The 14,632-nt window shown below is 43.6% G+C and overlaps 1 protein-coding gene across 2 annotated transcripts in view; it reads left to right on the top strand.

Annotated features, from left to right (window-relative positions):
* IMPACT (impact RWD domain protein) overlaps positions 1–14,632 on the top strand; it is a 47,189-nt gene that overhangs the window by 18,072 nt on the left and 14,485 nt on the right. For both annotated transcript variants that reach the window (XM_077270369.1, XM_077270370.1), the window contains exons 4-7: positions 6,494–6,556; positions 7,589–7,674; positions 13,378–13,503; positions 13,840–13,937. In XM_077270369.1, coding sequence (XP_077126484.1) covers positions 6,494–6,556; positions 7,589–7,674; positions 13,378–13,503; positions 13,840–13,937 — 373 coding nt within the window. The remainder of the gene's footprint in view (positions 1–6,493; positions 6,557–7,588; positions 7,675–13,377; positions 13,504–13,839; positions 13,938–14,632) is intronic.

Below are 14,632 nucleotides of genomic sequence, written 5' to 3'. Positions count from 1 at the left end.
GGGCCGATGAACCGAGGCTTAAACTTAGGAGAAGAAACCCTCATAGGGACAAAACGAGAAGACAACCACACCAAGTCCCCAACACAAAGCCGAGGACCAACACGACGACGGCGGTTGGCAAAAAGCTGAGTCTTCTCCTGGGACAACTTCAAATTGTCCACCACCTGCCCCCAAATCTGATGCAACCTCTCCACCACAGCATCCACTCCAGGACAATCCGAAGATTCCACTTGACCGGAGGAAAATCGAGGATGAAACCCCGAATTACAGAAAAACGGGGACACCAAGGTTGCAGAGCTGGCCCGATTATTGAGGGCGAACTCCGCCAAAGGCAAAAAAGCAACCCAATCATCCTGATCCGCAGACACAAAACACCTCAAATATGTCTCCAAGGTCTGATTAGTCCGCTCGGTCTGGCCATTAGTCTGAGGATGGAAAGCAGACGAAAAAGACAAATCTATGCCCATCCTAGCACAGAATGCCCGCCAAAATCTAGACACGAATTGGGTCCCTCTGTCAGAAACGATATTCTCCGGAATACCATGCAAACGAACAACATTTTGAAAAAACAGAGGAACCAACTCGGAAGAAGAAGGCAACTTAGGCAAGGGAACCAGATGGACCATCTTAGAGAAACGGTCACACACCACCCAGATGACAGACATCTTATGAGAAACAGGCAGATCCGAAATAAAATCCATCGAGATGTGCGTCCAAGGCCTCTTCGGGATAGGCAAGGGTAACAACAATCCACTAGCCCGAGAACAACAAGGCTTGGCCCGAGCACAAACGTCACAAGACTGCACAAAGCCTCGCACATCTCGTGACAGGGAAGGCCACCAGAAGGACCTTGCCACCAAATCCCTGGTACCAAAGATTCCAGGATGACCTGCCAACGCAGAAGAATGAACCTCAGAGATGACTCTACTGGTCCAATCATCAGGAACAAACAGTCTACCAGGTGGGCAACGATCAGGTCTATCCGCCTGAAACTCCTGCAAGGCCCGCCGCAGGTCTGGAGAAACGGCAGACAATATCACTCCATCTTTAAGGATACCTGTGGGCTCAGAATTACCAGGGGAGTCAGGCTCAAAACTCCTAGAAAGGGCATCCGCCTTAACATTCTTAGAACCCGGTAGGTAAGACACCACAAAATTAAACCGAGAGAAAAACAACGACCAGCGCGCCTGTCTAGGATTCAGGCGCCTGGCAGACTCAAGGTAAATTAAATTTTTGTGGTCAGTCAATACCACCACCTGATGTCTGGCCCCCTCAAGCCAGTGACGCCACTCCTCAAAAGCCCACTTCATGGCCAAAAGCTCCCGATTCCCAATATCATAATTCCGCTCGGCGGGCGAAAATTTACGGGAAAAAAAAGCACAAGGTCTCATCACGGAGCAGTCGGAACTTCTCTGCGACAACACCGCCCCAGCTCCGATTTCAGAAGCGTCGACCTCAACCTGAAAAGGAAGAGCAACATCAGGCTGACGCAACACTGGGGCGGAAGAAAAGCGGCGCTTGAGCTCCCGAAAGGCCTCCACAGCATCAGGGGACCAATCAGCAACATCAGCACCCTTCTTAGTCAAATCAGTCAATGGTTTTACAACATCAGAAAAACCAGCAATAAATCGACGATAAAAGTTAGCAAAGCCCAAAAATTTCTGAAGACTCTTAAGAGAAGAGGGTTGCGTCCAATCACCAATAGCCTGAACCTTGACAGGATCCATCTCGATGGAAGAGGGGGAAAAAATGTATCCCAAGAAGGAAATCTTTTGAACCCCAAAAACACACTTAGAACCCTTCACACACAAGGAATTAGACCGCAAAACCTGAAAAACCCTCCTGACCTGCTGGACATGAGAGTCCCAGTCATCCGAAAAAATCAGAATATCATCCAGATACACAATCATAAATTTGTCCAAATAATCGCGGAAAATGTCATGCATAAAGGACTGGAAGACTGAAGGGGCATTTGAAAGACCAAAAGGCATCACCAAATACTCAAAATGGCCCTCGGGCGTATTAAATGCGGTTTTCCACTCATCCCCCTGCTTGATTCGCACCAAATTATACGCCCCACGGAGATCAATCTTAGAGAACCACTTGGCCCCCTTTATACGAGCAAACAAATCAGTAAGCAGTGGTAACGGATATTGATATTTAACCGTGATTTTATTCAAAAGTCGATAATCAATACACGGCCTCAAAGAGCCGTCTTTCTTAGACACAAAGAAAAAACCGGCTCCTAAGGGAGATGACGAAGGACGAATATGTCCCTTTTCCAAGGACTCCTTTATATATTCTCGCATAGCCGCGTGTTCAGGCACAGACAGATTAAATAAACGACCCTTAGGGTATCCACTACCCGGGATCAAGTCTATGGCACAATCGCACTCCTGGTGCGGAGGTAGTGAACCAACCTTGGGTTCTTCAAAAACGTCACGAAAGTCAGACAAGAATTCAGGAATCTCAGAGGGAATAGATGATGAAATGGAAACCAAAGGTACGTCCCCATGAGTTCCTTTACATCCCCAGCTTAACACAGACATAGCTCTCCAGTCGAGGACTGGGTTATGAGATTGCAGCCATGGCAATCCCAGCACCAAAACATCATGTAGATTATACAGCACCAGAAAGCGAACAACCTCCTGGTGATCCGGATTAACACGCATAGTCACTTGTGTCCAGTATTGTGGTTTATTACTAGCCAATGGGGTGGAGTCAATCCCTTTCAGAGGTATCGGAGCCTCCAATGGCTCCAAATCATACCCACAGCGTTTGGCAAAGGACCAATCCATAAGACTCAAAGCAGCGCCAGAGTCGACATAGGCGTCCGCGGTAATAGATGACAAAGAACAAATCAGGGTCACAGATAGAATAAACTTAGACTGTAAAGTGCTAATTGAAACAGACTTGTCAGGCTTCTTAGTACGCTTAAAGCATGCTTATATAACATGAGTTGAATCACCACAATAGAAGCACAACCCATTTTTTCGTCTAAAATTCTGCCGCTCGCTTCTGGACAGAATTCTATCACATTGCATATTTTCTGGCGTTTTCTCAGTAGACACCGCCAAATGGTGCACAGGTTTGCGCTCCCGCAGACGCCTATCGATCTGAATAGCCATCGTCATGGACTCATTCAGACTCGCAGGCACAGGGAACCCCACCATAACATCCCTAATGGCATCAGAGAGACCTTCTCTGAAAATCGCCGCCAGGGCGCACTCATTCCACTGAGTAAGCACAGACCATTTGCGGAATTTTTGGCAGTATATTTCAGCTTCATCTTGCCCCTGAGACAAGGACATCAAGGCCTTTTCCGCCTGAAGCTCTAAATGAGGTTCCTCATAAAGCAACCCCAAGGCCAGAAAAAACGCATCCACATTAAGCAACACAGGATCCCCTGGTGCCAATGCAAAAGCCCAGTCTTGAGGGTCGCCCCGGAGCAAGGAAATTACAATCCTGACCTGCTGTGCAGGGTCTCCGGCAGAGCGAGACTTCAGGGACAAAAACAATTTGCAATTATTTTTAAAATTTTGAAAGTGAGATCTATTCCCCGAGAAGAATTCAGGCAAAGGAATTCTAGGCTCAGACATAGGTGCATGAACAACAAAATCTTGCAAATTTTGTACCCTTGTGGCGAGATTATTCAAACCTGTAGCTACACTCTGAAGATCCATTTGAAACAGGTGAACACAGAGCCATTCAAGGATAAGAAGGAGAGAAAGAGAGGAAGGCTGCAGTATAGGCAGACTAGCAAGTGATTCAATTAAGAGCACACTCAGAACTAGAGGAAAAAAAAAAAAAAAAAACATTGTAGCAGACTTCTTTTTTCTCTCCTTTCTCAGCCAGTAATTTAACCCTTTTTTTTTTTGGCCGGTCAAACTGTCATGATTCTCAATGGCGAGAGAACATAGCCCAGCATATATGAGAACTAGCTCTTGGAAGATGGAAACTATACTGACCATGAACTAAACCTGCCGCACAACTAGAAGTGGCCGGGTAGCATGCCTACGTTTTTTTTATCCCTAGATGCCCAGCGCCAGCCGGAGAACTACCTAATCCTAGCAGAGGAAAAGACAGTCCTGGCTCACCTCTAGAGAAATTTTCCCAAAAGGCAGACAGAGGCCCCCACATATATTGGCGGTGATTTTAGATGAAATGACAAACGTAGTATGAAAATAGGTTTAGCAAAAATCGAGGTCCGCTTACTAGATAGCAAGAAGACAGAAAGGGCACTTTCATGGTCAGCAGAAAACCCTATCAAAACACCATCCAGAAATTACTTTAAGACTCTAGCATTAACTCATAACACCAGAGTGGCAATTTCCGCTCACAAGAGCTTTCCAGACACAGTAACGAAACAGCAGCTGTGAACAGGAACAAAATGCAAAAACACACAAGGACAAAAGTCCAACTTAGCTGGGAGTTGTCTAGTAGCAGGAACATGCACAGAAAGGCTTCTGATTACATTGTTGACCGGCATGAAACTGACAGAGGAGCAAGGTTATATAGCGACTCCCACATCCTGATAGGAGCAGGTGAACAGAGGGGATGATGCACACAAGTACAATTCCACAAGTGGCCACCGGGGGAGCCCAGAATCCAATTTCACAACACTCTGCGCTGTCAGTCTGAAGTTAAGTTGGTGTGCTGGGACCTGTAGTCCCACGTGTAATTGTGTAGTTCTAATGAGAGATTGGCAGGGCTAGTTATGAGAGATGGGAGGGTCAAACTAGCCACACACACCCACACTCCCACCCAGGGGAGTGGTTACAGGTATGTAATGTGACCAGGGTGTGGGTCACATGTACCTGGGAGGTTCCTGTGTATGGATCCGTTCGGTTCCTGTGCAAGGTCCTGGACGGTCGGTGTTGGAAGCTCCTGTGAGTGGAGTCTTCCTGGAATCACCTGAGATCATGGACAAGGTGTTGGATTGTCCAGGGTTGGACTGGAGTCCTGCAAGCACCTGATAAGAGTGTGAGTCCTGGAATGGTCAGTGTGTTGGATTGTTCTGGGTTGGACTGGAGTCCTGCAATCACCTGGTAAGATCATGGACTGATGGCCTGTGTGTTGAAAGTGCCTTTGTTTGGACTTCCCGAAAGCACATGGAGAGGCTGCAACTACAGAGCCTGAGACGGCTTCTGTATTGGGGAGGCTACAGTTCCTACTGTGGGTCTGGACTATCCAAGGTGCCTGGTCACAAGGATGGTGATCCCAGTGAGGCAGCTTTCCCCTGTGAACCAGCACTGGCAGGTGTCAGTATATGGAGCCGGAGCTCCTGTAAGGTAACTCCAGGTAACAAGGGGTTACGGGCGGACACGGATCTGCCATTGGAACAGACTATCGATGGTTAATGTGTTCCGTTGATGTAAATAATGAACTGTTTGTGTTATGGTTTATGACGTTTAATAAACCGGAATAGACTGTTTAAGTGGAGAAATCGTGCCTGAGTGCTTAAATCCCATGCCAAGCAAGTGTCCCCCAACGCACTCAGGTAGCATATCACCACATAAAGAAGAAAATAATCGGGTGCCTCTAGTAGTCACCTACAATCCAAATCTGGAGGTGCTAAGGGGAGTTGCACGGAAATTACAACCTTTAATACAAAAAGATGCCCGTTTACAATCCATTTTTCCAGACCCCCCACTACTGTTTTTTAGGCAGCCCCCAAATCTAAGAATTATCATTGTCAAAAGCTCCCTGTCCTCTCCAACAGCTGCAGGAACCTTTCCTTGCAATCAGAAAAAATGTAAAACCTGTCCATTTATAATGACCACAGACATAAAGATCCCCAGTTCACATCAGGACTACAAGATACCAGAAACTTTCAGCTGCGTAACTTCTAATGTGGTGTACTTAATTATTTGTACTAAATGTCCAACTGGGGGTCTGTATGTGGGGGAGATTTTTCTATCCACTGGCTAACACGGTACCAAGGTATATATCTTTCCTGTAGCAAAGAATGATGAGCATTTTTAGGCTATGTGCACACGCTGCGGACTGGTGTGCGGATTTTTCTGCATTGATTTTGATAAATCCGCAGGGCAAAAACACTGCGTTTTACCGTGGATTTATCGCGGTTTTACCTCGGATTTACCGTGGTTTTTGTGCGGATTCTACGGTTTTACGCCTGAGGTTTTGTAATATGGAGCAGGTGTCAAACCGCTGCGGATTCCGCACAAAGAATTGACATGCTGCGGAAAATAAACCGCCGTGTTTCCGCGCGTTTTTTTCCGCAGCATGTGCACAGCGGTTTTTATTTTCCATAGGTTAACATGGTACTGTACACCGCATGGAAAACTGCTGCGGATACGGAGCGTCAAAAACGCTGCGGATCCGCAGTAAAAACCGCAACGTGTGCACATGGCCTTAAGAGGTGAATTCCTAAATTACTTGTCTTTACAAGCATTATAAGGAAATATTGACAGTCGCATTCTTTATTATGTTAGAATATAATCTGTTATCTATTCTGCATGTTCTTATACAGTGCTCCATGGCTTCGGGGTGAAGATCGTTTGACAATATCAAATAATCTGGAGGAAATTTACCTGTAAGTTATGATCACTTTTTTCCAGAATTTTGAAGTTGCCCAGCTGTACATATGGCATTTAATTAGCAAGGTTCCATTAGTTTAGCATCCTAATGATGTTGGACTTCTACATACAATCCACTTCAGCAATCCTCGATAAAATCTAGAATTCTGCCGTCTGTTTTATAATGACCACATCCTGCCGTCTTGGCACTTCCACATCTGTCATTACTGGTCTAGGATGGTTATTGGGCCTATGAAATGTTTTGTTACTTACGAAACAATTCTAATATACAGGTTGCGGTTTTACGGTACCTTTTATTTTCACTGACCTTGTTAAATATATCCATAAATCAGTAACTTATAATGAAGTTTCTTTAATCTGACATTTGATAATCTAGAAAACTGTTTATGGTTCAGCACGTGCTTTAGTAACATTACTGCAAAATAATTGTAGTTTCAGACAACTAGACACGCAAGACTAAGCAGAGATTGTGTATAAGTTATCCTAAATACTCTTCAGACCATTGTAAAAGAAATGAAAATGTTTATGTATGTATGCATGTATTTGTGTGCGTGTGTATATATAGGCTAGGGTTAAATCCTAGCAGTACAGGTTCTGATTAGATGCACCCGGATAGCCATGACTAGAACCAGGCCATGTGGTCAATGGTCATTCAGCTGGGGAAAGCTGACCAGACTAGATTTGTGTTGGAGCTGTAGAGAGACAAGCCAGAATCTCTCTAAAAAGAGACTGTACAGGCCGTGTGCACCAAACTGCAAGTATCACTGGTTGCTGTGGGTGATATCTGCTTTGTTTGACCGAGCTGGGACCAGCTCAGCTGTGTCTGAATAGCCTTGGTCTGTAATGTTTAGCTAGGGGCAATGCAAGGGTTTATATGTTTATGGTTTGTTTTTGGCGCTGTTCAACCAGTGGAAATAAACACTATTCCGTGTGTGATATAAAAACCCTGTGGCTTCATGTTCCAAGTAGCTACCCGAGAGCATGAACCCCTACAGCATATATCTTTTTTTTTTCTTTTAAAATTGTAGGCAGAATCTTGGAGAGAACTTTCTTTACCAATGGGTGGAAAAGATCAGAGAATTTCTGGAGGAGAAATCTAAAACATCAGTTCAAGGTCAGTGACACAGATACCGTTTCATATCCTTAAAGGGAATCTGTCAGCAGGTTTATGCTACCTCATCTGACAGCAGTATGATGTAGACAAAGAGACCCTGATTCCAAGGAGGTATCACTTAGTTTATTGGGTGTCAATAGAAACCTAAATTTGTGACTGTGAGAGACTTTACATGGTTAGATAGAATAAATATACTAAAAATGAACTTCTTCCCTAGACTTTTATATTTCTTCCAGATCATACCCATAATTAAACGCTTTAATTTCTGGAAAAATATATGCAGTAGTTTTTGTAAACTCATATGGTCAAGTGGGCGTCTTCATATTTGTGGTAATAATTTAATCAGGCCTAAACATAAGGGTAGCCTTAACCTCCCACACTGTAAAAGATACTACTTGGCAGCAGGTTATGGCAGAGTATTAGACTTGTTTCATCACCAACATGGGAAACTCTGTGTCCAAGTAGCACTTACCACTCTTCCCTGGTGCACTCATTTAACTCCTCCCTCCCTTGACCTTATGTCATATAGTACATATTCTACCATTCTAGCCCTAAGACGTTACAAAAAAAATCCATCTGTAAACTGAATTTATTGCAAGCCCATCTCCTGTGTAGAGCGGCCTCTTCAGGTCAACACACAGATTTTCAATTGGATTCAGGTCTGGGCTCTGGCCGGGCCAGTCCAAACATTCACCTTCTGTCAAAGCCAATCTTTTGTTGATTTTGAAGTATGGGTAGGTTCATTGTCATGCTGAAATATGAAATTCTATTTCAGCTTTTTAGCAGAGGCCTGAAGGTTTTGATGCAAGATTGGCTGATATTTGGAACAGTTGATAATTCCCTCCACCTGGACTAAAGTCCCATGTCCATCTGCTGAACACAGCCCAAAGCATAATACTTCTGTCATCATGCTTTATTGTGGGTATGTCGACCTTTTGTTCAAGTACAGAGCTGGCTTTGTGCCAAACATACCTTTTGGAATTATGACCAAAAGTTCAGCTTTGGTTTTATCAGACCATAACACATTTTCCCACATGCTTTTGACAGACTTGATGTAGGTTTAGCAAAACCTAGCCAGTCTTGGATGTTATTCTTTTCCATCTTGCTACCTTAATAACAGGTCAGACAAACAAAGAATATGGGATATTTTTTTCACATGCAATACACAGCGAGTACTTGCAAGAAATGTCTGCAGCTCTTTTAATGTTGCTGTAGGCATCTTAGCAGCCTCCCAGACCAATTTTCTTTTTGTCTTTTCATCAACTTTTAAGGGACGTACATACAGTTCTATGTAATGTCACTGCTGTACCGATTTTAAGTAAAAAATATTAGGAAAATCCTACTAGAACAGCTAAACTTCATATGGGGTTAATTATAATCACTGTAAATGATAACACCTTTGTGCTGACCACTATTTTACATGCGTTTAACTGTGATTTGCTGAATCTACACACAACCAGATCCTCAATTATAATAAAAGGGGAGAAGCCAGCGCTGCTTATGGTTAGAACGCAATACAAAAAGTGCACATGCACATATTAATTTCTAACATTCCAAACACATACTGATAGGGAACCTAGATTGTGAGCCCCAACGGGGACAGCGATGATAATGTATGCAACCTGTAAAGCACTGCGGAATATGTTAGCACTATTTAAAAATAAAGATTATTATAATAAAGATTATAACTGTATATCAAAATGAGACATTTAGCAAACAATTGATCAATTCTTTGAGCCACCCCGCCACGCCAAGGCATTCTCATAATGGGGCAGTCCTACTCTACGATTTTTATATTCGCTGTGCCATTATGGCCTCCTAAATGTGTTGGAAACAAGACCACATTACTTTTTTTATACAGAATTACCGTGTGCACTACTGGAAAAGATGGTGCTAAGGTTAGGTTCCCACACCTTCGTAAACTATAATCAAAAAGAACCTAGCACTCAACTTGATGCTTTAGAGTGAGCTTTATTGTAGTGGTACTCAATAAACGTTTCGGTCCTACATATGGACCTTCGTCAGTAACTACATGTGAAAAAACAACCAAATGTGAACAAAATGACCAGAAAAGTAAATAATAACAAAATAAGCAAAACAATTATAGAAATAAAGTATATACAAAATATTGGAGAAAGATTACAGCATCGATACAAAATGATGGTCAAATGCATCCCAGAAAGTATACGCTGGGGAGAAGCTCCAAGTATCTAGGCTAAAACGTTCCACTTTGACTGAATAGAAGGGGACCGACCAGACATAGTAGTGAGAGGTGAGGTACATACCGTACTAGAGAGTAGAGAAAGGACCATAAGGTCAAGAGGCACAAGGTAGCAGCGTCTGTAGGTGTACAAAAACCCCATGTGAGACTCCTATCAGTCGGTAGATGAGTGGTGTGAGGGGATATATGTTAGAACATACCTTATATGTGAGCCGGATAAGAGCGGTACTGTGGGTGTACAATGATAAGGGGTTACATACCGGTACAGAAACGGCAGAGCGAGACATGCGCTGGTGCTGAGATTTACCTGCGGTGACCGTGATAGATCGTAGCGACGACAGACGCGGATTCCACCGCTGGTCTGTCAGTGTAGGGTAACGACGCCGTTATATAGGAGGGGGGCGGGACAAGAAGTGCCAGAACGCCAACCAGCGGTTGGGCAGCAGACTGGAAGTGACGTCGCGCGAGTTATGCCTCTATGAGCGGCTATGCGCAGGACTCCAATGTGTGGTGAGCGGAAGTGACGTTACGTTGTCTTGGTGCTGAAGCGATGCAATGCCACAGATAGGAAATGTAACCGGTAAATAGCGCTGGAAAGAAGATATAATGAAAAACCAGAAAACAAGAATGTGAAGTTACTAGGCAGATTGCGGGACAAACAGACGTGGAGCTGAAGTGCCCAAATGGAGATTCTGTAGAGATGAACGATCTCCTTGGTGATGGTGCTCCTATGTTCTGTCGTCGCTACGATCTATCACAGTCACCGCAGGTAAATCTCAGCACCAGCGCATGTCTTGCTCTGCCGTTTCTGTACCGGTATGTAACCCCTTATCATTGTACACCCACAGTACCGCTCTTATCCGGCTCACATATAAGGTATGTTCTAACATATATCCCCTCACACCACTCATCTACCGACTGATAGGAGTCTCACATGGGGTTTTTGTACACCTACAGACGCTGCTACCTTGTGCCTCTTGACCTTATGGTCCTTTCTCTACTCTCTAGTACGGTATGTACATCACCTCTCACTACTATGTCTGGTCGGTCCCCTTCTATTCAGTCAAAGTGGAACGTTTTAGCCTAGATACTTGGAGCTTCTCCCCAGCGTATACTTTCTGGGATGCATTTGACCATCATTTTGTATCGATGCTGTAATCTTTCTCCAATATTTTGTATATACTTTATTTCTATAATTGTTTTGCTTATTTTGTTATTATTTACTTTTCTGGTCATTTTGTTCACATTTGGTTGTTTTTTCACATGTAGTTACTGACGAAGGTCCATATGTAGGACCGAAACGTTTATTGAGTACCACTACAATAAAGCTCACTCTAAAGCATCAAGTTGAGTGCTAGGTTCTTTTTGATTACACATTACTTTTTTTGACATCCCCAATTATAACAGCGTGTGCACATTTATGCAACCACAATATTTTAGTCTTGTTTATTTATTTCCCCTCTCAAAATGATTTGTATGTATTTCTCAATGGATTTGCACAGATTATGGGTGACATTCAAAATGGAAAAAGTTCTCAAAGGACTCTTCTTAGTATGTTTTTTTTACCTGATAAGAAATAACATTTTAACAGCGATGTGTAAACTTTTTAAGGAATTTTTAGAACTAACCTCCCCACACACACACACTCCAATCTGTTTATTGTCATGTTGCTCTCTGAAAGATAATGTTATACATAGCTTTACATATGCCAATTCTTGCTCTTTGACTGGAAAAAATCCCGCTGCGTTTGATATTTAAATTGGTGGTCCGAAGCACAAATTCTATCTATTTCATGTCATAATCTAATCTTTTTTTTTAATACACTTTAATTAAAAATTCCTATCCTTCCCTCACTACATTAACTGCTTTATTTTTTCCTATTTCCTCTTTGCACAGTGACAAGAATCTACAGACCATATGTCTGAATCGTCAACTGGCGCATGTTCAGTAGAGCAGGGACTAGCCCAGCCCCTGAAACGGATGACTCTTCAGATCAGAGAGGGGACAGAGGCTGTGGTAGGGCCAGGAGCCTCTGTCCCCAATGTCGCTTCGTTTTGGGTATCCCAGTATGCTCTGAGAATTCTTATAAAATGAAGTGTCATTAATGAAGTGAGGAAGTCATATAAATCATATAAAAAGTGAGGCAGGGAGGGGGATCACATGCGAGGGTCGATGTATATCCCGCAGGATGCGGACAGAGTCCTGTTAGACCCGCTGGAGTGCCTTGTATTCACAGCAGGAGGCCTGTGAGTCACAAGGCAAAGTAAAAGTATGTGTGGACCTGGTCCAGCTATTTGGCCAAGGCATTGTTCAGGAAAACCCGTTATTGGCTTCTATTTTTTTAAACAGACTACAGGAAGGTAATGGGGTTGGTCCGTTTCCTATGGCTGGGTTTTTCATGTGGCCTATGGCCACAGGTCGATTGATAAAAAAAAATCCTGCAATATAGGGTTTGGGTGTGTCAGTGTGGAGTGGGCAGCAAGCAGTCAGGTCTGCAAAAGCTTAGCCTGTGTTAGAGAACACAGAGCCCAGCAGAGCAAACTCTAGGCACCCTGCAGCGTGATACGGTGGTGCAGTTGCCCTCAGCAACCGGACACACTTATGGATTGTCTTGTTTCCCGGCTGCGATCTGGAGGATACCGTGGGCTGTGCACTGTGTGAGTTTGGACATTAAACATGTTTGCTGTGAAGTTTTCCTGTGATCTCTGTCTGTCACTCTGAACCAACCCTTTCCACTACAAGATACAGCTCTGGCAAAACGCAAAATGTTCAGTTTGTCTGATTTTTCTCTTTATAGGTATATTTTTGAGTAAAATGTAAATTGTTCTTTTATTCTATAAACTTCTGACAACATGTCTCCAAATTTCCAAGTAATACATTTTGTATTTTTTTTCTGACAAAGAAAAATGGTCAAAATAAAAACCCCCCAGTGCTTTCAGACCTCAAATAATGCAAAGAAAACACATTCATAATCATTTAGAAACAACAATACTAGTTTTAACTCAGTAAGGCTGGTTTCACATTAGCGTTTGTAGCAGCTGCGGACTTCCTCCGTGAAGCCCCCCTCGGCCGCACCTCCGCCGCTAGCTCCACCTATTTCTGCATGCGGCTGGCATGCGGCCTATGTACCTATCTTTAACATTAGGTACGCAGGTCGTGCCGCTGTATTCGGATGCTTCCTCATGCGTCGTTCGATGCGGCGACCAGCGTAGAACGCAGCTTGTAGCAAATTCTTTTTTTTTCCGCATCGTCAAAACGATGCATGCGGAAGTATCCGCATACAGCGGCACGACCTGCGTACCTAATGTTAAAGATAGGTACACAGGCCGCATGCCGGCCGCATGCAGAAATAGGCGGAGCTAGCGGCGGAGGTGCGGCCGAGGGTGGGGCTTCACGGAGGAAGTCCGCAGCCCTCCGCAGCTGCTACAAACGCTAGTTTGTTTAAAAAAAAAACAAAACAAATATTGTTGATGTCTTTACAGGCCCAAGTACAAAAACCACAACAGAAGAAGCGGAGGGGGACGATAATGAAATTGCTTCAAGCTCGGAATTATTAAATACCTTATTAACATGTTCCGTTATTAATGGGGCGTTTGACATTTTGGAAGGTAATTATTATATTGTTAGCAAAAGATAATAAAAGGCAGAGACTGGTGATACTGTACATATTTCTCATTCGATTAAATGGCTGTGCCAGCCTGAGCTGTTAGGAGTATAAAGTATTTAGAGGACACCAAGCATTTGGCACATATGTGTTTTTACATGAAAGGCAATGATGGTGTCATAAAGATAACTGATGTCTGCACATAGTTGGATTGAGGCGAGGTGGAATTGAGGAGATACAGTACATGAGTACTTTAAGCAAGGGTGCAAAATGGGAAAGTAAACTTCACTTTTTTTATGAAAGGTGGAACACTTGAGAACTGGTTATTGTTTTCTTTTAGATAGTAAAGAAATACCTTCAATCTTTCATGGAGAACCAATTAGTGACAGAAGGAGTACATTTCAGGGACACCTAGCTCCTGTGAACAGTCCTGGCCAGGTGAGTATGATCAATGTGGGTCACTTAAAGGGAACCTGTCATGTAAAATGACGCTATTAACCTGCATATATGGGATTAATCTGCAGGTTAATAGCGTTCTGACACCTTGCGGCCACTGCTTTGAGAGCCCCTCTGCCAGGAGGAAATTAAGTTTATTCTCCCTGATAGCCTCACTCTTTCAGTCATAGGAGTGGTGCCGACACGGTTTCAGTTACCACTCTGTGTATAGAGAGCGGTGGCTGGACCTGCGCCCCCAGCACTGACTGACAGCCGGCACTAATGCTGAGCCTGCTGTCAGTCAGTGCCGGGGCGCCGTTACAAACATCGCTCTTTATACATTGAGTGGTGAGTAAAATCATGCCAGCACCCGCCCCTGTGACTGAAAATTTCCTCCCGCTCCCTGCAGCGGGGCTCTCGTTGCTGGTGCCGTACACAGTGTCAGAACACTATTAACCTTCAGATTAACCCAATATCTGCAAACTAATAGTGTTATTTTACCTGTGTAAAAAGATAGGGTTATTTTCTTACTAAAGAAAACTAATATAAATGTCCAGCCTACTTATGTTTAAAGGGGTTGTCCTTTTTAAAATGTCCTGGTTCCATAGAGTTTTAGATGTATGCATGGTAGATATGCAATGACTAATGGCTTTGTCTGAAACACATTTGTGATTTGTGTTGCTATTGGAATATGTTTG

The sequence above is a fragment of the Ranitomeya variabilis genome, chromosome 6, assembly GCF_051348905.1.
Source record: "Ranitomeya variabilis isolate aRanVar5 chromosome 6, aRanVar5.hap1, whole genome shotgun sequence".
Lineage (NCBI taxonomy): Eukaryota > Metazoa > Chordata > Amphibia > Anura > Dendrobatidae > Ranitomeya > Ranitomeya variabilis.
Note: the sequence above shows the minus strand (reverse complement) of the source record. Positions and strands in the feature narration are given on the sequence as shown.